At 36.5% G+C, this 24,718-nt stretch overlaps 1 protein-coding gene across 9 annotated transcripts in view; it reads left to right on the plus strand.

Annotated features, from left to right (window-relative positions):
• The window catches only part of PLEKHH2 (pleckstrin homology, MyTH4 and FERM domain containing H2), a 63,453-nt gene that overhangs the window by 10,998 nt on the left and 27,737 nt on the right, over positions 1-24,718 (plus strand). For 5 of the 9 annotated variants that reach the window (XR_013949126.1, XR_013949127.1, XM_080586678.1 and 2 more), the window contains exons 3-13: positions 12,717-12,779; positions 13,366-13,515; positions 13,950-14,033; positions 15,483-15,564; positions 16,026-16,208; positions 17,771-18,759; positions 19,773-19,848; positions 20,320-20,414; positions 21,059-21,203; positions 23,536-23,672; positions 24,285-24,338. Coding sequence is in view for 7 of the 9 variants with exons in the window: in XM_080586678.1 (XP_080442804.1) it covers positions 12,717-12,779; positions 13,366-13,515; positions 13,950-14,033; positions 15,483-15,564; positions 16,026-16,208; positions 17,771-18,759; positions 19,773-19,848; positions 20,320-20,414; positions 21,059-21,203; positions 23,536-23,672; positions 24,285-24,338 (2,058 nt within the window). In the remaining 2 variants the exon portion in view is untranslated. Of the gene's footprint in view, positions 1-7,169; positions 7,267-12,716; positions 12,780-13,365; positions 13,516-13,949; positions 14,034-15,482; positions 15,565-16,025; positions 16,209-17,770; positions 18,760-19,772; positions 19,849-20,319; positions 20,415-21,058; positions 21,204-23,535; positions 23,673-24,284; positions 24,339-24,718 lie in introns of all 9 variants that reach the window. The other 4 variants (XM_080586680.1, XM_080586675.1, XM_080586676.1 and 1 more) reach the window with 4 other exon arrangements.

Genomic DNA, 24,718 nt, shown 5'->3' on the forward strand with positions numbered 1-24,718 from the left:
GCCTCTATAACTACCATTTCTTATGCAGCTGCTGATGATTATAATTTTGGCAACCAAAAAGTTAAAATGCATCAACAGTGTTTCACAAAACCATCTGTGTTAAAAAATAAAAATGGAGATTTTAGAAGTAACCTCTGAATTCCTTCTTTTTGACTTTTCACTTTGTTCCTTTACAGTTTGCATTCCCAAGCTCTTAGCTGCTAGAAACATCCTCTTAAATTCATAGAAATGCATGCATTATTGTATCAATTTAGAAGTCAGCATTAAAAAAAATAAATACACAGAGTGCAGTGGTAAAATCAAGAATTTTCAGCACTGTGCCTGAATCAAAGTAGTCAAAGGAAAATTACTGATTTGCTCTCAGCTGTGAAAAACATTACTCCAAAGTTGAAAAGAAGAGTCTTAAGAACTTGTCATGTTAGTGCCCTCTTGTTTTAGTTTTCCTTAACTTTCTGGGAATGTTTACAAAAAGCAAAGTGTTTACAGGAGTTGAAAATAGGAGAAATATTTTCATTTGAAGAGCATGGGTCCAACAAGTATTCAGTTGGGAAAATTTGATATATTGCTCTCTAGAGAAGAGCATTATTAGACTTCATTAAAAAATGATCTTTCTCTTCACTTTGTCACTTTGACTTTTTAATATGAATCTTCCATTCATAAACTGGAAGTCATTTAGGACATGCATCAAAAAGGCTGGTCAGAGCTTGACAAATTTAGACTGTATCCATCTCTAGATTTATCAATGTTGCACGACTGAATACCAGCTGTTTGCACTAAGCCCTTAGTGGTATTTGTTTCCATGTTGGTTTCATTTGTAACGATCCAGTGGTTATTTTTCACATATTTCTATTTTAAAAATTCTAAGGTATACAAACAGTTCTCAGTATTTGTAAAGGGAAAGATACATACACACAATTATGACATTAAACTGCATGGAATTGTTACTCAAAAATATATTTGGAAAACAGCAAAGGAAATACTGAAAAATTGCTTGGCGAGTACTTGATCCTGGTATTAATGATAAGAGGAAAGCACAGCCTGTGTCAGTCCTTACAGCTACTCCCGAGACTTATTACCTGTTGTAGAATGAAACAAGTTGTAATTTGCAAGGCACACAAATATTCACACTCTTACTTTGATTAGCGTGGGCCTTTCTTTGTGGTTTTGTTTACAATCATCTCTGTGCTATGAAGTGTGTAGTAAAACATTGAACAATAGCACTAGAGAGTGTTCTACTTCAAAATAGCAAGAGAAATCACAGTCCTATAGCATGACAGATCTAAAGCCCTCATGGGTATTAAATTATGTAATTTACGTAATTGTAGCAGAAAACAGAGCGAGAGTGGTATTGTGACTAAATAGGAGGTCTCCGCAGGAAGGTAATATAAATGAATTACTGTGGTAATTCTCCAGCCTTCTTCCTCTGCGTGTAATTGAGACATCTTCTCAAGGCAATGAATCAGGAAAAGAAGTTTACATCCTGTTGCAGTATGTGTGTGACTTGTCATAAACTGCCATTGCTTTTTTTCATTGTGTGTTCTATAATTCAGTCTAAAACCAGATTTTCATAAGGGTTTGTTTAAATTTATCCTTTTTTAATATTTGTGTCTGCAATCTCTGTGCTTTTGCAAATATATTTGGGCATTGAATTAATTGAAAAACTTTTCTTATACACCCAAAGTCAAATACCTTTGCAAAGTTGTTTGCTTTAATAGTGGTTTTGCAAATAAATGATCTATTAACATGGAAATCTTCAGTACGTTTTTCTAATAGATGTGTTTTAATTTAGAAAGACAAACTACTTACTGTTTTTTGTTTGTTTGATTGATTGATTTTTTAAGTCCATCAAGCACTCTTCCTTGAACCTCAGTGGCTGAGAAAGTTTGAGAAATTTGCGTTATAATTACGTTTCAGCAGTATGGCTACCGGTACTATAATTCCGTAGTGAACTCAGGGGAGAGGAAGAGAGAGAAGTAAAGGAATATACAATGTTTCAAAGAACTAATCCATTCACTGTTGTTTATCTGTTTGGGTTTTTTATTTATTTTCATTTTACCAAGAAAAGAGTCTATATTTATAAATCTAACATGCGAAGAAAGAGACCTTGTTGGAGTTTTAAGCAGAAGCTGCTGCTGTAAATGGGAGAGGTCTTTAAAGGAATTTAAGGAATGATGTAGAAAGTATCCTTAGTACGCCAAATTTAGGATGTCTGTGGAACTGAGTTTTAAGTAGAAGCCTTTATTTTAGTGCAGCTTGAGTCCTATGCGTATGAGGAGTTTACTAAAAACCTTCACTAGTTAAAAGATTACAGTATTTGACTGCAAGTTTAACTCCTAGCTAGCATTTCATGTCAGAGCAAAATTTGGTGCTCTCATTCTTTTCATAACAAGTACATTTTTCACCTTAACTAGGCGTGTAACATGAGGTGTAAAGTTAATGTTTTTCCTATCACTAAAATCACGTTGGTTACATAGCTGTGTTAAACTTGCTCTTGGGCAGCCTGCACGGAATTTCATTTTCATCAGACCCTGTAAGGGTCTGAATATGGCACTATCCCAAATGTTGCATTATGGGCCATCCAGTAACACTCAGCATTTACATGAATGTCTCCAAGTTTGATTCCTTGCTATGGATCATTATTCTGTAGTTTGAATGACTTGCAAAAAAATATAAATGATCAAGATAGAGAATTATTTTCATATATGTATTGATTTGCTCACTTTTAATCTGTCCATTTGAGTATTCTCTGTATAAATGCTCAGCTGGCAACTGAGTATGTGACAAATACAATAATGTTCATACGTTCTGGACAGATTATGCAAATTGAATGACACTTGATTTTTAGGCCAAGTACTGTTTCCAATATATTCCAAAACATAACACACTCGTGACTTCAAGGCTTACAAACCAGCAGCGAAATCCACATCCTTCTGTATGTGTATTCATTTTGGAGACCTATTTATGTTATTTAACATTTCAAAATGAAACAGATGCAGTGTGCTTTGTTATCTGTGGCAGGACAGTCTAAAGGTTTATGTTTTCAGAGGTGAAGTCCGTAATGCATTTAACTTGTGCAGTGATTGCCAATGTGAAAATTGTGAAAAAGCACAATGAGTAGTTGCATTAGGATTCAAAGGATTATGAAGAGTGAAGTAGAAGGGAGCAAAATACTGAAAAAAAAATCAAATGAAGGTTATTTTTCAGTATTTCAGTTGGCTCTTCAAAAAACTCTCTTTTCATGGAAAGTAATTCAGACAGACAACACCTAAATGAGTTAATAAACTCCCTACTGGTCCCTGTGTCCCAGTTTTCACTGCTGATGACTTAAACCAGCGTATAAAGAGAGTACAAGAGTGCTGCCTGGGCCTCTGGTCTTGCACTAGACTCCATTCGGGTAAGCCCCTGCTCATATCTGTGCACCAGAAAACGGAGCTTTGCAGAGCGTTCACGCAGGGAGGACTTCATGTTCATTTGTATGATTTAATAATTAAATCTATTGTAAGCTAATGTGCAACTGGGAAGACAGAATCAGGAGAAAGCAAGGAGAGTTGAAGAGAATAAAAGTATAAATGTTTGTGGTTAGAGTTGTAGGTTTGTTTACACCTTTTCAATACCCATACCTTTTCCACTGTAACTCTATTTTTATCCTTTGTCTATTATTAACTTTATGCCGTGCCTTTTTATGGCAGCAAGAGTTTTTTTTTGTTTCACTATTTTTGTATGTCTTAAACCTATATTCTTTCTAAGGAGGGTGAAGATGGAAAAAAAAGAATAAAAGCGAACTCAGGAAGCAATAAATCAGCTGCTGTCCTAGGAGCCAAGCTGCGTAATGAGAAAGAGTACAGCCAGAGGATGAAAACCTTCCCACTGCTGGTGCGGAGATGGGGGCATCAGTTCTGTTCCAGCCACCTGAGATGGGGAAATTGATGGATGTTGTGGAAGCTGAGATAGGAGGCAGGCGCTGTGCAGACCTTTGCCCTTTCTAAGATTTCTTTAGTGTTTCACTTCCAGAAGCTACAAGATGTTTTTTCTCTGTTTTTCCTGGAAGCAATTCTTTCTGTACTTGCAATTTATGCATTTGATTTTCATTCCCTCAGAGAGTATTTTCAAGCTTTAAATATCTGTTGTCATGTCTTCAAACTGCATCATGCTGCCTTACTTACATTTCTGGAATTTTGCTTGTTCCTGTAGCATCCATGCTCCCTATGTGTCCTACATACTTCAATTTCATAAGTAAATTCAGTTTCAATCAAGTTGTCAATTTTTTTGACTTTGGCAAGTACTTCTGTACTTTGGCAAGCAGACTTTTGACTGGTACCTTAGATCCGTAAGCTGTCACCTCAGACAGTGACATGAAAAAAGGCCTCCTATTTTAGATATTCATGTTCATGCTCTCATCAGAACTTATAATTCAGCAAGAGAAAAGTAGCAGGATTTCAACAGTCGTAGTACAACCATCAAAACAAAAGGAAGCAGGTAGCTGCCTTGTCACAGAGATGAAAAACCAGGTGTTGGTACATTTCTGTTAGAATTTTAAGCACCCTATAAGACTTCTTTTTCCCAGTTTGCCACCATGTGCCTTGGTACATTCTTCCACCTTGTTAAAACACTATCTCCACTCCTTTCAAGATTTGGAATGTTATGGTAAGGGCTGCTTCTGCTAGAGTGGAGGTCAACGTAATTTGCATTTGATTGTGTCTACAACTTAACTATCAGGATAAGATCTGAGTTGGAAGAGAAGACAGCCAGAGTGAAATTTCCTGGTATTTCACCAGGCTTAGGAAAGTCCTGAAAAGTCCTTAGGAAAGACTGAAGCTGGGAAAAGCACAAACTATTCAGCCAGCATTACATGCTGCTCGTTTGACCTTCACTACACTGCCTCCCCAAATCCCACTGCTGGATTTCGCTTTTCTAAGTCTGTATGTTTACTGGCAGCTGTCCTATACTACTAGTTCTGTAAGAGTTCCCTGCCTGGGCTTTTCTGTTCCATATTTTGAATGTATATATTTTCCAGAAGAAAACATTAATTTTACTATAATGAAGTCAGCTGAAATGTAAAAGATTGTTTTCCATGTGTACTTTTCACATATTCAGCAAACACTAGGAAAGACTTTTGTGCTAAATAATTTTTTTTAAAGTCTTGTTCAAATATAGCCAAAAACTTGCAAGAAAACATAGAACTCAGTGGTTATAGTCATTTTGTGATGGATACGGATAAAATTTTTGAGACATCATTTTGGAGACTGAACAGATGGAGAATGATAATTTTTGTCTAAGGATAATTTTGTCATTTTGTTCCAAGGAAAGGCTTTTGAGCTAAACATAGGTCATGAGAGCTAGCTAAAGAGCAGAGTTAAGTGAGACTTGCAATTAAGATTAAAGTGCCTTTTGCCTACCTACGAGAGCAGTGCCAGAATTTCCTGTAGTTAGAAACGGACTGGACTGTGAGTGGGAACAGAAGACTGCAAAATTATTAGCAGTCTTCAGAAAAAAGTATGAGTGTGTATACATGTCTGTGTATATGTGTATACATACGTGTATACATATAAATATGTATGAAACCAGATTGCTTTTACACTCTAATTCTGAACACGGATAAAATGAATAGGAGGAGTTGGTGAGATAGAAAGTCTGCAGAGGACCAGCTGGCACTGCTTTGTTCATGAGAATTCTCGCCTTTTACCTCTTCATTGGTATTAACAATAGCTAAGACGGAAGGAGGAAAAAACGGGGCTGCACTGAGAAGTGGTAGCTTGTGAGCTGCCAGGTTGTGAGCACCAAGATGAGTTTTGCTGTAGTCATAACCTACGTGAGCGTTCAGGTGGGATCTGAAGGAAGAATAAGGCTGTGGCTTCCGGAATTTAATCTAAATAACTAATTCTTTCATCTAAATATATATTTCCTTCATGTAGGAAAAACGTCAAACAGTAAAATTGCAGTAAAATAGTGAAGAAAATTCACTGTGCTTGATCTGAGTAGCCCAAGGAGCATTTGAGCCACTGTAAGATGTGTGTTATCCTATTTGGGGAGATGTGTAACAAAAAGATTGGGTTCAGAAAGTGGTTCTTCATGACCAAATCTACACCTTTGAGAAACATTTTTAGGTTTCATCTTATTCTAAGGAAAGGCTTTTGTGCCAAAGTATTCAGTTTCATTTTTTACTGACTTAGTTCATTTTGTGCGTATAGGTAGGTAAGTATCACTTCCAGCTTTTGTGAGACAAGACAGACTTCTCTTAATCAGTTAAAAGCAAAGCTGTTATACGAAAGATGTCTTTCTAATTATTGTGTTGCTTTTGGGATAAAAAGTCAACCAGTAAAGAACAAAGCGTACCTTACCGAATGTGTGTGCCAATTCCTTCTTACAAATTCTCCTCTTGTTATTTTTCCTGTGAAATATTCATATCGTGGTTTCACACCTTTATGTTTTGCCTGTGTGGCTTAGTTGATCCATTCCTACTTTAAAGTCTGTTGTAGCGTATAAATATTTGGCATCAGCCTTATGGAAGTTACTTGACACGTAGGAGAAAAATCAGTGCCGAGATTTTTCTCTGCCGAGAAGGCAGAGCGTTTGAAAATACGGGTGGGACATACCCACCCAGTCAGCTCTTTGTTAAATGGAAGGAGGAGGAACGTGGCAGCATTTTCTTAAGCTAAACCACCAGAAGAGAGACCTTTTTCTCAAAAGGTCATGCTTCAAAAACTATCACTTCTAACTAATAAATGTACGCAAGGCTTTATACCTCTATAGATTGGGCTAAGCATATCTGTGAACATGAAAACTGATGGTGATCAAAGCCACTGATGGACAGGTGATCAGTCTTAAGCAGTACTTAATCTTTGCTCAAGGAAATGCAGAGATTTGTTTAAACATGTAAGTTTAAACATACAAATGCAGAACCAAAAGGGGAAATCTTGGTCACGTGCAGTGCTCTGGAATAGCCGGCACGCGTATTCAAACCATTTATAAACTTAGCAAGCAACAAATAAAAAGTCAGATTTTTTGTATCTATAGCTCTACTGCAAGGCAGCTGCAAAATCTTTTTTATCCAATCTGGAAAACTTCCAGCCTATGTTTCTTCATCACCTGTTTATATCTTAGTGCTCCTTTGAAAGACAGGTGTAGGTGTGTTTATTCCTCACTTGTTTCCCCTATTTGCTTATTTATAGAAGCAGCCATCTCCCCCTATGAGCTCAGGGAATTACAGACGTCATTGCCGGTATGAATGTGGCTATGTAGGAAGGCACAATGCTGCTAAGGTTCACGGTGAGAATTTACTCTATCAAATCTCTTTACCTTTAGTCTAAGTTTTAAAAGAGCTGTTCTGTACAATGTTACTGCTTCCATCCAGTCTAAAGGCTGCATCTTTCTTCATTTTTGGTAAGCCCTGTATGGTATGAAGACTGATAGTTCAATAAATCTTAAATTGGACAGATGCGAAGCACAGTTTTCAGCCACAGGTGGTTTAGGCCTTTTTTCAGATGAGAGTGAATGGAAAAATTGAAATGTAAGAAAAAAAGAGGACTGACACAAACATACTGATCTCAAGTCACTGAAAGTTCTGCACTTAATTGACAGGCTGCATTTTGGGTTCAGAAACATTAGTTTTTGACTGATACTTTGTTCTTGAAAACTGACCTGTTATCAGCATGCTTTGAAAGGCTTACAGAGAACTGATGCTTTTTTTTTCCTCTTCATTTATTGTTTTATTCCTGTATTTATTCCAAAATACTGTACACTGAGATTTCCAAAAAGTTTACATGATACAACTCTATTGTTCATAATATTAAAAATGAGGAGACAGACACTGTATTATGCACTGATTATAATATAATTTTTAAATGTGAATGGGACAAGTTACTACATTGAAAAATGACCTGGGTAAAAAATTACTTTTTTTATTCCTATCAATAACAGAAATTTCCAGAGCTCAAAAAGGAAAGGATTCCAACAACTTTTTTTTTTCTTTTATGAGGTTTTTAAAATAAAAAATGTCCGTTTGAATTACCAAATAATGTTTGGAAATATCAGGGGTATATTATCAACATAGTGCTGTAGTTCTTCTATAATGCACATCCCAGCAATAATAATCTATATATATAAAACTGAAAATATGTATACATATATATGCATACAAATGGAGTATTTATAGTGCAAAAACAGATGCAAAAATATTTTAGTGCAGAAATAGGAAGTTGTTTCTTGCAATAGATGTTCTAATAAAATAGAAAATCCCTTTACTTGCATAAAAATGTGTGTTGGACATTTCTGAATACAGTCAAGAAACTTCCAGGTGAGCTTTGGAAAACAGTCACTGTGATTTGTTTTTGTATTGTAACAAACTCCCAGTGACTGCGTGTTGAGCTTCACTGACCAGACCTCCAAGGCATTACACCTCTTCGTTTTTATACTGCTATGTTTCTTCAAAGCATCCAGTATTTATTCACTTGTGGCATTTCTCTGTTCGTTGCTTGAACAAAAATAGCTCAATTTGATGAGTGTCAGATGTAGAGTGGTTATTTCTTTACTAAGTTTAAAACCAAATCTGTTTTTAACAATAGATATTATTTTCCAAAGTTCAGGTAATTAATGTAGCATGCACTAACATGTTTTCTGAAAAATACAGGATTTTTACACTTACAGAAAGAAGGAAAAAGTGCAGGTGAAAGTGGCAATCCATTCTTCCATACCTGTGTTGCTCCTGTTTTTCAGTCCGAATGTATGTATTTTTTGTTCCTGTGCTGAAGACATTTAGTCTTTAAGAGTATAAAACCCAAACCAGTATAAATTATCATGGGAGACCTCTGAGTCCTTAATGAATTTTGGAAAGACCCTGAAACAATCATAGATGTACGTGACAAATATTCTTTATCAGAGGTTTGTTGAACTGGAGCGCTATTTCAGGTTTTCCTATTCAGGACATAGAAAATTAAGCTTAAATATACTCTACGTGCCAAATGTTACCAACGTCATGTTGGCCTTCCATGTTTCTGCTAGTAAGCCAACTCTGTTTCTGTTGAGACTCTATAGACTATTTTTTTGAAGAAAAGTCTAGCCTAACACCTGATACATATCATTTAATTCTATTGATACTGGTGATTTTCACAGTTGTGCATTAAAAGAACTTGGTGAGACAGAGGTCTAATTCAACAGATTTTTGTTTTTTTCTAGTCACTTTCTCGATAAACTCAGAGTTGGTCATCAGTATTCAAGGTGCAGCCATATGTAGTTCTTTCTTCTGCATCCATAAAACATATCAACCTTTGCTTTCAAATGTCTTATGGCTACAGTTACCTGCCTTTTTCATCTTGAGGTCCAGTTAAGATAGTATTGTAGTATTTACCTCCTTTATTTTTGTTTTAATTTGAGGATCTTAAGCTGTCTCTTCATGGTCTGAAATTGTCTTCAAACTTGCTGGGTAAAGAGAATTCACCACTGCATCTTATTCTGGAGGAGTTCAAAGCTTGGCTTTTGATTTAAATGAGCTATTGGTCCACTCGGGTATTCTCACCATCCCTCTCTCCCCCCCTTCCCTCCCTCTCACACACACAGTAGCACTGTGATCGTTGTTATGAAATCTCCTGCTAACTTAAAAAGAAAGGTTTAAGGCTAGGTTTTCTTTGTGAAGAGAAAGCCTTTCACTGGGAACTAGTTCCAGTCTTTTGTCCAACAAGTTTGATAACCTTTAGAGTATCCTAAGGCAGTGCTTTTTTATCTGCAATCTCACAGGCCTGTAGAGTAGCAGAAAAGTTAGAGTACAGATTTTGAATATCATCTTTTTTTTCTTTCCCGTAAAACTATTTTGGAGAATGGTTAGAGATTACTTTTGCTAATGGAAAAAAAAATAATAGGCTCTGCAAAACAAACCTAAATAAAACCCAAGTGAAGGGAGAATCAGGACTTATTAAATAATTGCTAAGTAGCATCAACTTATTGAAAAGTTAGTCAATTTAACCGTTATACCAAGTGCTCATGTTTGGTAAGTATGGTATTCCACACTTGCTGAATAATACAGCTTGCTTTGTTTTGTTTTTTATTTTATTTTATTTCATAGGAGACTCCTAAGACAAATTGAGGACCCTTAAGAAATTTTCCCAATAACAGCTCCGTTTAACTGTTGCCAGGAAGCTGACTGACGCATCCCTCTTGTGAGATCATGCAAAGCTTCTTAGCATATCTTCTTGAAATAGCTCTTAAAGAAGCAAAACCAAACTTGCTCTTCCATTTTTAATCTCTGAATGCTAGTTTTCTTGGTAATTATTCTCTCAGCTACTCTGACTCCTAGCTTTACGCCCATTTTAGCAACAGCTTTATTCCACTTATATCCTCTGTCCCAGCAGACTAGGCGAACATATTACTATGTTCCAGGGCCAGTGCAACACTATATATTCCTAGGAAAGGTGCATCCCACAGTTTCGGTGCAGAAACATGGAAGGACATGGAAGGTCTGTCTCGCACTGTACTATCCCAAACTCCAGCTCTTGTGTAGAAGAGCAGTGCCGCTGCTCCGTGCTCGTACAGTGGTTCAGGGATCATCAGGTAGTGCCAGAGACACTTCTTCTTTTCAACATTAAGCAGAGTCTGAGCAAGCCGAGATGCACTGGCTGCTGAGTGGGCCTGGCAAGCAGCATTTCCACATTTTATTTCCATTCAGATCTGCCAGGTTTTTTATATGACCTTACAGCTGGAATTAATTGTACTTACTGGACATAACTGAATTGCCAGTTCTGCCCGTGGCAGTCACCTGCATTTACAAATTGTTTGCCTGGGAAAACTGGTGAACTACTTACTACTCAGCAACAATGAATTTCACATTATAAATACCTGAAGGAAGTTTCTGTCATAACATTATCATTATGACAAATTATAATTAACTATTACAGAGTATTGACAGTGTTCATTATTGATACAATGTCTGCACTTCTACTTGGTTTAGTATAGTGCTTTTACTACAGCAGAACATTAGCTCTCCAAATACTCAGAAATAACCTGGATTTGTGAGTCAACAACTCACTAAAAAGAAATGTCATAAAAGTGATGTTAAAGTGACTTTTGTGAACTAAGCCTACATTTGAACATAAAACCAAAATAGATGGAAAGTAACCTTACAATTCAAAATCCTACAAATTAAACTCATTAAAATCTCAAAATTAAGTTGTACAAATAGGGAATTAAATACACGTGAGCAGAGAGAAAGAAGGCAGGCTCATCTCCCTGTCCGTCTGTCCAGACTTAGTACAGGAGTGACTGGGACGATCATCTCCTTAGCACTGTTCCTTCAAAACAACTCTTCAGGGACCATGTGCATTGTATAATGTTTATTGCTCTTGTATCAGTGGAGTGTTGTGGTATTACGACGTAGACTTTGGGTTCTTGTGTCCTATGAGAAAGTCCTAGAAGGTCAGTCACAGCTTTTCTTATGGTAATGAAAACTCATTTTATCCTTTTTCATTTTTTGATTGATAGAGTGATGACTCTGTGTCCTCTGTGTCTTTTTGAGGTGCTAAAAGTACACAAAACTGTTTTGTTTGATTGACAACATAATTGGGGAGAGAAAAAAAATAGAGAAAAAAAGAAACTGAAAGATGCCAGAAATGGCGAACAAACAGGACAGAATGGAACTGATTATTTTAAAACCAAGCAGTAAACAGGAGACAGAATAAATGGTTTTCGTTTTCATTATTTGTATCGTATGCTTTTCTATGAACAAGTTTGAAGCTGAATACTGAGTATACCAATGTAAAGTATTGGGTGTTTCATCCTCCTGAGGTAAACAGAGAAATTTATAGCTAGGTGTTTCCTGAGAACCAATCTCCAGCCCGTAAATTATGGAATAATATATTCATTTCCTTAGGTACTTTGTAATATGATTTAAGTACTCAGTCTTCTTCTTTTAAAAGTCATAATTCTGATGCTCACCTAAATCAGACTAGAGAGCTCTTAGCAAAACTTTTAACAAAGCATTTCTTTCTGTCCTGCTCTGCTCCACACTGTTGGAAACCCCTTCAAAATAAATTATATAAAATTCAGGGGTTTTCAGAGGCCTGGGGCAAAGGCTGAGGCAATGATTTATTAGGCATCATTATAATGTAACAGATCAGGGTTTCTTGCCTTTCAAAAGGAACCTGCACTCCTCCATACAGTGCGGGTGTCTTGTCTTCATCCATTTCTGCTATGGCTTTTTACATCTTGTTCTTTGCAGCACCTGAGTCCGCAGTGTATCTTCTGCTACATACCATCTTCTTTCACTCAAAGGGTGGAGGAGACTGGGACAGTCCTCATAGCAGAAAAAAAGATAAATTTGTCAGTTTCAGAAGAATTCACAGACAAATTGTAGAATGTGCTAAGTACCCTTTACTCTTACCAGTTTTGGAAGGACATGAGGGAGCTTAGGAGTTATAAGACCATAGCCTTCCCTGCAAGAGAAAGGTTCTGGGGCTATTATCAAACACGTTTCTACTCTTGGTAACAGGTAAAAATAGCAGTATTAATTATTTTTCTTTAGAAGAATCTTAACAGTGTTTTAATGTGGTCCTAATCATGAATCATCTCCCCAGTCTGACACACAGCTTATCTTCTTATTTATTTTTATGCTCCTATTCAGAACCCATCTTTTCCTTTTTCAGAACAGACCATGAAAATATGTTTCACTGTGGTATTTCTGGCAGCAGGCAGAAGGCATGGCGGTTTTACTATATGTTTTTATGTATCTACAGATGCAGCAGCTTGAGAGACAAGTTATAGATGCTGACCGTCAAGCAGAGAGGGCTTTTCAGCAGGTATATCTAAATTGAAAAATACCTCCACTAGCTATGTGCATGTTAAGGTACTGTTAACAGGGGAAATTCAGAAAATTGCATTCTGTCTTAAGTATTGCTCAAAAGGGAGAAGACAGCTTCCTTTTACATCTACTGATTTGTCTTAGTAGAGATGTCCTAACACCTTTCTTTGCTCACTGTCCAATTCAGTTCAGTAAAATCAGAGCTAACAGAGTAAATCCAGAACAGGTGCATGTAATGGACTTCTTCATTGATTGATAGACATAAAAGGGAGAGGAAACAGTGACCTGTTTTAGAAAAACCTTATAAAAATAAAGCGAGGCTAACCAATACAGTCTCTAAATAGAACTATTCTGTGTTGCTTGTTATTCTTTAAAAAAATGTGTTTTGCCAGTCCTGCTGATATTAGATGCAGAGGGTGATATAACAAACTGTGGCATTTTTTCTCAAATAAGGTTTGGAGTTTTGCAGGATTACCTTGAATCAAAAGTGTGGGGGCAATTTTAACAATCGATTTTGTGATTAAATTATTACCTTTATCGTGGAATATTGTTTCTTAAAGTTTTATGTTTGACCTTCCAAATAGGTGCAAGTTATGGAAGAAAAATTAAAAGCAGCTAATGTTCAAACGAGCGAATCAGAAAACAGGTTGTATAAGAGATGTCAAGATCTGGAGATCCTGATTCAAGATAAAAATGACATAATACAAAAATTGGAGCAGCAACTTGAAGAACAGGTTAGAAATAACTCTGTTACAAAAGAGGAGCATCAGTTCCATTCTTAATTATGCAAAAGAAAAATAAAAGAATTAAGATCAATAGAGGACAGAAAAGTTTAGAATTATTTCTGTCGTTTGACTGGAAAGTTTCCCATTAGGAGTGTGCTTTGAATAACATTTATTGACTTGCAAATTATGCTCTCACTTCCTTTGAAAGAAATCTAGTTTTTAAGAGGGTCAAGACATTCTTCCTTATCTCTGTCTCCTCTGCTTTCCAGTGGAATAGCAGCCTCTCTGAAGGGCCTATTTGTCATTTATTTAAAAATCACCATATGTCACCCAGGAGATTGAATTTCTTGAAGGAAACTTTAGGGTTTGTTTCTGACGGTACTACTATGGCAAACTAGAATGTTAAATGAAGTGTATGCTTGTGTCAATTTTTTTTTTTCCAGAAGCAAATACGACTTCAAGAAGCAAAACTTATAGAAGAAAAAGCAGCTAAAATAAAAGAATGGGTGACCGTCAAGCTCCATGAGGTATAACTCTTGCTACAATGCTTGTCATACAGAAAATTGACCATAGTCAAAAAAACGCTTCCCAGTTTGATTGGTTGGTATGGTTACTTCACTGAAAGATGAAAAAAGGAAACAACAGCATAGAGGGCAAAAGCGTCCATATTGCTTAACTTCTGATGTCTGATTTGCTTAACTTATATCTCTTTGTCCTCTTCATGGAGAGAACCCCCAGGAACTGCTCTCTGGCAGATATTCTTATCTCCACCAATTGAGAAAGATCAGCTGGCAAATTTAGCTTGCTCCAGCAGGTGCTTGAAGTGGGAATAATCCCCCAAAAGCTGAACGAGTCTACTGGGGTCTGGCAGAAAAAGGATGTACCATTTCTTGTTTTCCAATGCCCACTGTACTCTTAGTCATGAATAGTTTCAGGGGCACTGCCTCTATTCCCGTAAGAGACCAGCTGTCTCCCTTGTTTCTCTGCTGTGGTGAGATAACCATCTGTACCCTGTCTAAGGCTGCCGGTTTTGGTATGCAGCAGTGCTTTCTCCTCCTTCCATTTAGAGAATTTGAAATTGCCTGTAAATGTTACAGTCCTACAGTCCTGTGGTTAACTGGAAAGTGCACACTCGAGTTAAAAAAAAAAAAAAAACCATAATTTTTTAAATAGGAAACTAAAAATAACATTTATGATTAGTCTGCAAGGGAAGTTTTTAAAATCATTTAATAAAAATATAGTTAAGTTTAGCTAAAATCATCTCAAAATAGTTTGCACGAAATGAAATATGACTGAAACTATGTACTTAGTTTGGAATATGCAGGATCTCAAGCTAGTTTCACAGTGGCGGCTAGGTGTCACTCACAGGGAGGTGGAACTGATGGCTCCCTTCTCCGTGATATTGGACACTCAGATTCACATCTTTTTTCATAATTCAGAGCTGGTGTTTGAACCAACGTCTCTTAATTCCTAGTAGTGAGCTATAGCAATGGCTCGGTGGGGTCTTTTTCTTCCTGTAGATCTGTTCTGTGTAAGCTTTTCAGTACCCATTTATTTAATACTTGCTGTGGGATGTCAGGATGTTTTAGTGCCATCATTGCCTTCAATTCCTCTGCCTTTCTCTTGGGTTTGCCAAATGGTACAAGAGTTTGTTTGTAACTCTAGTCCTTTGCTTTTATTAAAAGCGACAACAGAGATTTCTCTTTTTCTTAATTATTTGGACTTTTTAAAGGAGTCTTGGGTTTGCTTGGTGGGGGAATGATTTTAACAGAGTAAACAGTTATGCAGATAATCGTTGCAGGGAATTTTATTGTTCAGAAAATACAAATGCATAGACTGTCATTAAGCAAAGTAAATTGGAGATTAGCATTTGAAATAGCTTCACCTTAAGAAAACAAATTCAGAGAAAATGTTAAGTGATATAATGACTTTTAAAAATGTTTCACCGATGGATGAGGTTAAATTTGTGTTTTTAGTTAGAGGTGGAAAATCAGAACCTTCGCTTGATCAACCAAAAGCAAACCAAAGAGATGAAAACAGTACAATCCAAACTGCAAGGTAAATGTAAAAGTTTTTGAAACATTTCTCTATATACAGCATAATTCTTACTATACCGTATTAATTTGTGCATCCATATAATTGAAATATTCCATAAAATCACAAAGGTTTCAACAAGCATTAATTACCTGACTTTAGAGTGACTGTACATAGAGTTGTTAGCTAAGCAATAATTTAATTTTTATTAAAAAGACATTCAGACTAAGCACAACTCTTTTTTGCTGGCTGAACTGGTATGTTTGTGTTATGTAAAAGGTTTTGCAAGTAAAATTTGACAGGGTTTGTGTCAGGTGTTTGCTTTCATTTCTTCATTTTATCACTGTTATTCTAGCACTGTTAAGGAACCAGTGAATGTCAGTCTACAGGGAATAAGAATTCTGATCAGATTTTTGTAGCTATTACATTTGACTACAGTCATCCAAAACCTAGTAACACATAATTGCTGAATTACTATTCTTCAGAAGCTACGGGCAAGAAATCTGTTACTTCAACACAAAAACCTGGAGAATGTCAGCGACTAAGCAGTTTGACTTTTGGATGCTTTTCAAACAGAGCAAGAAGTCCTCAACCATCTCCTAAATTTGAAGAAATAAGCAAATCTTCATCAAAAGAGTCAGACTACACTGAAGGCAGAAACACACTAGGTACAGAGTCACACATACTGTCATTTTATTCTAACAGGTGGGAAACCAAAATCGAAGTGTTAAGTAAGTGGATCCAAACCAGCTGTTTTCCAAGTATGTAGCAGTACTCTCTCCTTCTTTAATGCCAGTCTCTACTACTAGGAAGAAATCCTTTTGAGCATTAGCATCTCAGTAATACCACTGATACTTTGCTTGGCAGCATGCAGTGGCTGATGAGTGCTCTGGCTGCCCAGGAAAGAAACTGTTGTGGTTCAGGTTTGCTCCACAGTAGTATATGGAGTTCAGGTGTGCCAGTCCCCCAGAGACCGCTGTTAGGTTTGTATGCCTCTGTACGGTCTCATTTAAGTCCGGTTTCTGTATATTTTATCTATGCTACTACTGGTGTCCCAGTGTTAGTTTTATGTCCTAATTCAAGAAGATACTATTTTGATCAAGGTCAGAAATAATAGAAAAGAGTCTCAGGCATCTTTTTGCACTATTGTTTCCTATCCAAATAAGTAAAAAGCTCCCTCAACAGTTTGTACAATTGCCCTACAAGCCCTGAAGTCCTGTAATGCTAGCAAATTGATGTGCTGTTATGTTGTTATAAGCATAAGCAACTCCATTGCAGCTTGCTGCTCTCCTTAAGCAATAAAAAGCTCAGGAAGGAGACTGTTACTCCTGCTCTGGTCCTTCATTTGAGTCCCATAGTGCTATTTACCGCCTCAGAATTTTATTCACAGTCAGTCATGGTATCCAACATTACAAGTTGAATTCTGTGGAAAAGCAGAAATTGACACAGATCCCGTTAATATTTTGTATACTTATTTATCCAATCCACTTTAACTTCATATAGCTATTTAACTTTCCCAAGTGTCTGTGTAGAAAAGTCCTAGTTCTAGCATCTGTTTTAACTCAGGGGGAGCACGTAGGCCTCCCTGACATGCTTCAAGCTATAGCTCTCTCTTGCAAAACCAGGTAAAAGTGAAAAGCATAAGCAGAGCTATTTTTAACACATCTTTCCCTAAGCATTTTTATGAGCCACTCTTGTATATCTTAAGCATGCTCCACTGAGAATATGGTAATAGCTTGCAGAATAAATTTCTGTAAATAAACACTGTGGATATCCTCAGAATATTTGATTTGTTAGCGTAAATCTTTTCTGTCAAGCTTTTACTCCGCTTTAATTTTCTCTAGATTTAATAAAGCAGCTAAATGCATATGCCCTCTTAAACCATTGTTTTGTCTTTTTTCTAGTTTTTATTTTCATACATATCTGGTTTACTGTAACATTTACTTTAACATGCACTCTGCTCATCTGTACATTTATTGCCATATTTAGTTTGGCTAAAACTTGGAGTATTGTCTATTACATTTTTTTCTTAAATACCGTTGCAACTTCAGTTGCATTCAAAAATTTGTAATATTTTTCTTACAGATTATTATATACAATATTCAGAAAAAAATAAATGTGCTTACTTGAAATGATTACCTACTTACTATTTGCAGACATAATGACAAAATCCTTTAGCAGTCAAATTTGCTAAAGTAATTTTCTCCTGTTCATTGTATTTGTCTTCTAGAGAAGGATATCCTGGAAACTACCTTTGCTGGTCCTGCACATGAAAGCAATAAAGGTCAGAAGTCATTGCAGCAAAGTTCCTCAGGATCAGAGCAGAACAAAAATGTGAGAACAAGTTGTTCATCCAAAGATATAGACAGTGACATGTCAAAGAACTCGTGCACTACAGGGAGTGACTGGAGCTCAGATGAGGATGGAGGAGATAATAAAGGACTGAAATCCAGGTGTGCATCCACTCTCTCAAGCCACACATCCGAAGAGAACGCTAGGTACAGTAGAGTGGGAAGTGAAATGTATTTGACAGCTTCTGATGACAGTAGTTCTCTATTTGAAGAAGAGAGTTTGGGTGTTCAGAAGACTCAGCACAAAAAGTTGTACTCCTGGCAGCAAGGGTCCCAAAGAAAAGGTCAGAACAATCCAGGTGGAAAGTGCAACTCAGACTTCACAAGTAAGAAGAAAGACCAAGATAGTTCTTCAGATGAACTGAACAAGAAATTTCAGTCTCAGAGGCTAGATTATTCATCCTCATCCAGTGAGGCAAATACCCCAAGTCCCATTTTAACCCCTGCTCTAACCCCTAAACACCCAATCCTAGCAACTTCTTCAGGCTCTCAGTACCCGACACCATCAGACTCTCCCTCAAATTTGCCACCTCCAAAGTTACGGACTCCTAATGTGTTTAGTATAAATTCAGCTTTGGCAAAAAAACACTTAAGCCAGCCCCAGCTGAGCTCTGATAGAATGTTTGGTAAAAATAGAAATGCTATAAGCATGATACGTCCGTGGAGACCTCAGGAAACAGACATTGATCTGGTGGATGGAGAAGATACAGGTATTTTAGAGAAAATGGAGATTGGCTGTGATGAAGGAGTGTTTACCTATGACTGCACTGAAGCACAAATTGCTGAAGCCCAGGAACCCTGTGATACGACAAAAAGAGCTGCTAGCAACAAACCTCCAACCCCACCATTACATCGATTTCCTTCCTGGGTAAGAGTAATTCTAGATACTTTTCCTGACAGTGAAACTTAACTTATCTTCATACTTCTCTTCTATGGTTTTTTGTTGCCTCTACCTTTCCCATTCTGTAACCCCCAAGACAGGGTGTTACCTTAATTGAAGTTAAGAGGAGAAATCCAGAAGCAAGTTTGAATTGAAGCACAGCATTTCAGCCATTGAAAAACGTATTTTTTGTAGAGAAGAGCTTTTTTTTTAATGTCACATCTAAGTTGCATATGTCTTTTTGTGTATAACCAACAAGGTAATGCTTGTGAATGTGTTTATTTATTTCAGTACAAATAGAGACTTAAAAATGCTGGTGTCAATGCTGTTACTATAACCATTGTACCACTCACAATATAAACAATAAGTTGACAGACAACAGCTACTGATTACAGAAGTTACTGATTATTTTTTTCCAGAAAAAAATTTAAAGCCATCATTCGGGGAATTAAAGTAGATACTAATTTTTCTAACACAAAATCCAAAACTAGCTCCATCTATACTTACTGATTCTGCAGTTCCACAGTCCCATTTAGTGATTCAGAGGTGAGTAATGCGTTAATATAACACATTATTTCTGCTGATATACTTTAGTACATAATTTTTTCATTGTAGATTTTCATATTCTAGCTTTCTAACACAAAACTGTTGAAAAGTTGTCTCCATAATGTCATGTTCCTGTTCTTAACTATATAATCTTCCATTAAAAAATATTCTCACTTTACCTTCTTTGGCCACTGATAATAGTATATTTAAAAAGAAGTTAAATGAATGAAAATAAGTTTCTCATTTTGAGAAAAAAAGATTGAATCATGCAATGGGTATGGTGGGTATGGCATATAAAACAAGGATGCATTTTTCAGCCACCACCGATGACACCATTTTATCAACCATATTATCACTTGAATGTATTAACACAAAGACTAGAAGGATATGGGGAGGCTGAACAAAAGTAATTGTGTTTTAATTGTCTACCATCAAATCCATTCTTTTTATGTTAGGAAAGCAGAATTTATGCTGTAGCCAAATCTGGCTTAAGGATGTCTGAAGCTTTCACCATGGAATCTCTTAACAAAAGTAAGTGGTTTAGTTGTTCATTGTCTCATGAACAAAAATTCTCTTCTTACAATTACTGGTAAGAAAGGACCAAATGTCCCATGTTCCTCTAAGATACTAAGATTCAATTACCTGCTATGTAAAACCTTGAAAATCATTGTTTGTCTTTCCATTGCCTTCTATTACTTTGCCTCTTGACTTTGTGCTGAATTTGTACTTTGTTCACACCAGATTTCTTTCCAGTTCATTTTGAAGATTCTGTACCAAATATCAGGGTGAAAGATTGTACTTTCAGTTTAAAAAGGGTTAATGGTCATGATTACAATTTATGTATTGTAAATTTCAAAAACCTATAATCTCACATCCAGAAGAATCAGGAGTTAGTTCAATTTTTATAGCTGAGCTATACAGTGCAAAAAATTACATCAGAATTTGGTAAATTGAGGGGGTGTAACTTAGGAAGGTCATTTATACAATGTGTTGCTTTTTTAGGTGCTGTTTCATTAACTCCATACTCCATATCTGGATTATACACATCTCTGATATATAAGAACATGACCACTCCTGTCTACACCACTTTGAAAGGGGTAACTGCATTACTGTTTAAAGGACATGTTTAAATACCATTATGCTTCACATCCAAAAACTTGCTTTTTCACATTTGAGGCTACCATGCCAAATGTGTCATAAGATCATGGTTAGAGGTTATAGAACCCCAGAAGTAATGGAAATGTCAAATAGCTGGGAAAAAAAACAAAACCACTGCTCCTTATAAAATGTTACCAGCCCAGGTCAGTCTTTCTCAGGTCCCTTGCTGATTTTTTCCAAAGACTTGTTAATTATTAAACAGAGCCACATGGTGTTCAATGTCATAATTAAAAGCGTGTGTGTGTATATAGAAATGTCTTTGTGTCAGTGCCAAAACTGTTTTTATTCAGATAGCCAGCAGTAACTAATCACAGCATTTTTTTTTCTGGCAGCTTTTTGTGATTGGAAAGACCCATCTCTTAAGTTTGCCTCAGTTTTCTGTTTCAAAGTGTGGGGGTGGTTGAGGATACAGAGGACAGAGGGAATTCAGTTTTATGTTGATATTTGTGTGCCAAAACTCACAGCCCAAGCAAAAACAGCTTTGAATGTTACAAAGCCAGCAGAGCTCTGCCACAGTATGAAGGAAACGACTGATACTTTTTACGCAAGATGATACCAAAGAATGTTGTGTTAATTTCTGCAGAAAGCAACTCAAATAAGCAACAGCCCATTTATAGATGAGTCGTCAGGATCTGAGGAAGAAGACAGCTCTCGGTCCAGCTCAAGGACTTCTGAGTCCGATTCTCGAAGCAGAAGTGGACCGAATAGTCCTCGGGCTATGAAACGAGGTAGGCAAAAAACAGAAGAAGAATGAACTCCTGAGGAGCTTGGAAAACTGAACAGTTTGCTTTATCTTCTTAGAAATTGATTTCTTAGTTAAATTGCATGGACATCTCAAATCGAGGCTTCTATCTAAGCTATCAAAGCCTAGATCTATTCAAGCAGGAGAAAAGACAGTTGTGTGTGGCTTTCTTTTTATTGCTGTTATTGAAGATGGACGTTTAAGGCATTAGTCTAACTGTTGTCATGAGGGAAAAGTGACTTTTACATTTAAAGGAAGAAACTCCATTTTACTTGTGCTCTGTCACACAAATTATTCCCTATAACCTTTAACTGCATGTACATAAAATGACCTAGAAGAAAGTAACTGCTAGCAGCAAAAAAATACATACTCTTTTTATAAAAAAAAGTAATAGTTTAACATGATTAGAAAGCAGGTGTGAAAGTTCCCCCAACAGAGTATTTGGTTCTCATCTCATCTCATGCAGTGGTGGACTTCTTTCTTTTTTATAGTGACTGTTTTATGCAAAGATGTAGTTAAAACACTTGAATCAAGTAATGTTCTTTTTTCAGAGGTAAATCTCACAGCAGTACATAACCATGTGTTTTCCATCTGCGAAATGAAAATAACATGCTTCACTACATGGCGAGATACAATGCTTCTTCATTAGGTGACAGTATCACTGTTAACTCCCTGAGAAGGTTTCTTCACTGGGTAAATCAAAGGAGTTTACAATCTAACATCCTAGTACTTACATCCTCCGTTATGTATTGCTTAGCAATGCAAAATAGCATTATTTGGTTGTTCCTGTTATATATGTTAAAATCCCAGTGAGCTGGAGTTCCCCTCACATCACCCTTGAGCAGGCAAAAACAGCTGCTGATTTGCTAGGAGTGTTTCAGTGCCAGCCAGACATGCCATCGAGGCTGTTTCATTTCCCAGGTCTGCCTGCTGCTCTCCAAGGAACGAACAACCTTCTTTGACCTTCAAAGCTCTCTCAGCCAGCTTTCTTAGGGCCAGGACATGCAACCTTCCCTGCCTGGGTCTTGTCCTTCACTGGATTTCTCCTGCAACTCTTGTTTTTTATGTAATGCCAACTGAAAAGACCAAAGTGCTTGTCTGTGGTGGTCCCGTTTCCAGTGCAGTAGTTACAGTTCTGCCACGCTAATGTGATAAGGACCCATAGTTCCTGCGTATGCACCTCATCATGTTTGCACGATAGGAAAGGTAAATCAGCTAATTTCATAGCTGATTTCACCCACAGTTTACATCACTACTGTAAAATTGAGCCATTCCCTTTGTCTGTACTTCCTTCTTCAAAACTAGCCCTTGCATTACTTCATGCATGGAAAGTTTTCTTAACCACAAAACACATATATACATATGAGATCACATTGTTTAAAAATCTAGGCAGTCGCAGATTTGTCTAGGAGCATAATTAGCTTGCTGCAAGATCTTACATGAAAAGAGAACAACGGACCTGAAAGCCCAGGTGGCTTGCCAAAACAATAAATGAGAAAAGCATTTCTTTAAATCAAATCAGCTAATAAGTTTGGAAATCAATGAAACAAAGGAAACATGACATCTTCATTTCAGTCTTGGAGAGTAACCTTTCAGAACAGAACACTGGTCAGAAAGTAAAACTTTACAAAAGGACATGTTTGAAAATCGTTATTTCTATGATGAATTTAGAGCAGTTTGAATTTTTATTTCTCATTCACTAGAATTTAAAACAGGGTGCATTTTTTTCTAGGAGTAAAGCTAATAAACTTTTTTAAAAATCCTGAAATCTGAAATTCAGACTTTCAAAAGATCTCCATATAAAAAATAATACTAATTGCAAAACAAAGACGGTAACCTACAACTTCAACATAAAGCAGATGTTGAGCCTAGCTTTTTAGTACCTATGCACATGCATTGGAAATCTAGAGACTAGAGAAAATGACAGAAAGAGGAAGGAGCAAGTTACTTAGTTTAATTAAAGATCCTATATTTGTTTTGTACAGAATAAATGCGATATAGGGCACTGACTTCCTCCTCTAAAAAAGGTGTAGTAATATAACAGAAGGTCATAATATATAGAAGACAATTACTTCTTGTTTCATTCATAAGTAAACAATTAATTATGAAGAAAATGGGATTCTAGCTATTAGCATTGTACTAATAGTTAGATATGCTGATATTTTTATAAAAAATGCTCGGTTCCTAATGGATTTACGCAGATACTTGTGTTTGCCTGTATATCCTACTCAGATATTCTTTCTGCATGGATGTTCTGACCTCATTTGGTTGTTACATAATAAATAAAAATACAGAGAAACATCTCTCTTTTAACTCAGGTGTGTCTCTGTCTTCTATGACCTCAGAAAGTGACTATGCTATTCCTCCTGATGCATATTCAGTAGATACAGACTATTCAGAGCCGGAGCAGAAACTTCCTAAAACCTCTTCCTCATCTACTGATAATGGAAAAAATGTAAGTACTGAAGTTCTTTAAAGAAGAAGTGTACCTGTGGTGCTGTGTGTGTATTTGTGTTCAAAGAATACTACCAAATTTCTGTATTCAGTCTTGCCAACTCACAGACTGCCTTATGAGTACAAATAGCAAAATATATCAGCAATAAAGTAACCATATAAGACTGCAATAATTGAAACAAGGTGGAGGATAATTCTGAGCTTTCTGTATAGTTCATGGAAGTAGGTAGACAACTCCCTAAGACAATTCAAAGCACTTAAGTTTCTTTCTTGGAACCAGATCTGGTATCAGATTGCATAAAAATACTAAAATCAGCTTAAAATTATTATTTGAATATTCAAAAAAAATAGGAAGGCTTTCCACTGAAGGAGCTGGAGGCATCAGTAGAAATCTGTGCTCAGTAATTTGTTTCTGTAGCTTCCTCATACTGGGAAAATGACTTGAGGCAAACTAGAGAAATCCTAAGCAAAACAGCATAGTAGGATCAGACAAAGAAACCAAACCATTATAGGGTATTGGTCTGTCTCTGTGAGCTTTTTAATGGTCTGCGTTAGTAGTGTTTTGGCATACAAGTGGATTGAATGACTGATGACAAAAATAATTTCTTTTAAGCTTTCTTCACGGAGCAAAACTGTGAACTCTGTTCTACCGGTGTACACAATGAACGTATGTCTTTGCAGAACTCTAAATTACACTGTGTTATATCTGTTCTGTAGGTCAGGCCCTAAAGTTTGGGAAACATGATGTATTTAGATCATATTAATTTTGTTCTTTTTTAAATATAAATAATTAGAGTAAAATCAGGAATCATTATGTTCTTCATTCCTTTGTATAGTTCTGGGCAAATCACTTACTCTCCTTCATGTACTATAACTGTAAGTAGGGATATTAATTAGTTATCACACATGCATGGCATTTGTCTCAATGCTTGTAAAAATGCTGTCCTTGGAAGAAAAATCTCGTAAAATTTTGTAATTGTTATTTAGCATGCTTATAAGTCATTCAAATGTCTGTGTGCGTGGTGTAATTATACAATATCTCTGGGG

The sequence above is a fragment of the Anser brachyrhynchus genome, assembly GCF_964034855.1.
Source record: "Anser brachyrhynchus genome assembly, chromosome: 3".
NCBI classification, from domain to species: domain Eukaryota; kingdom Metazoa; phylum Chordata; class Aves; order Anseriformes; family Anatidae; genus Anser; species Anser brachyrhynchus.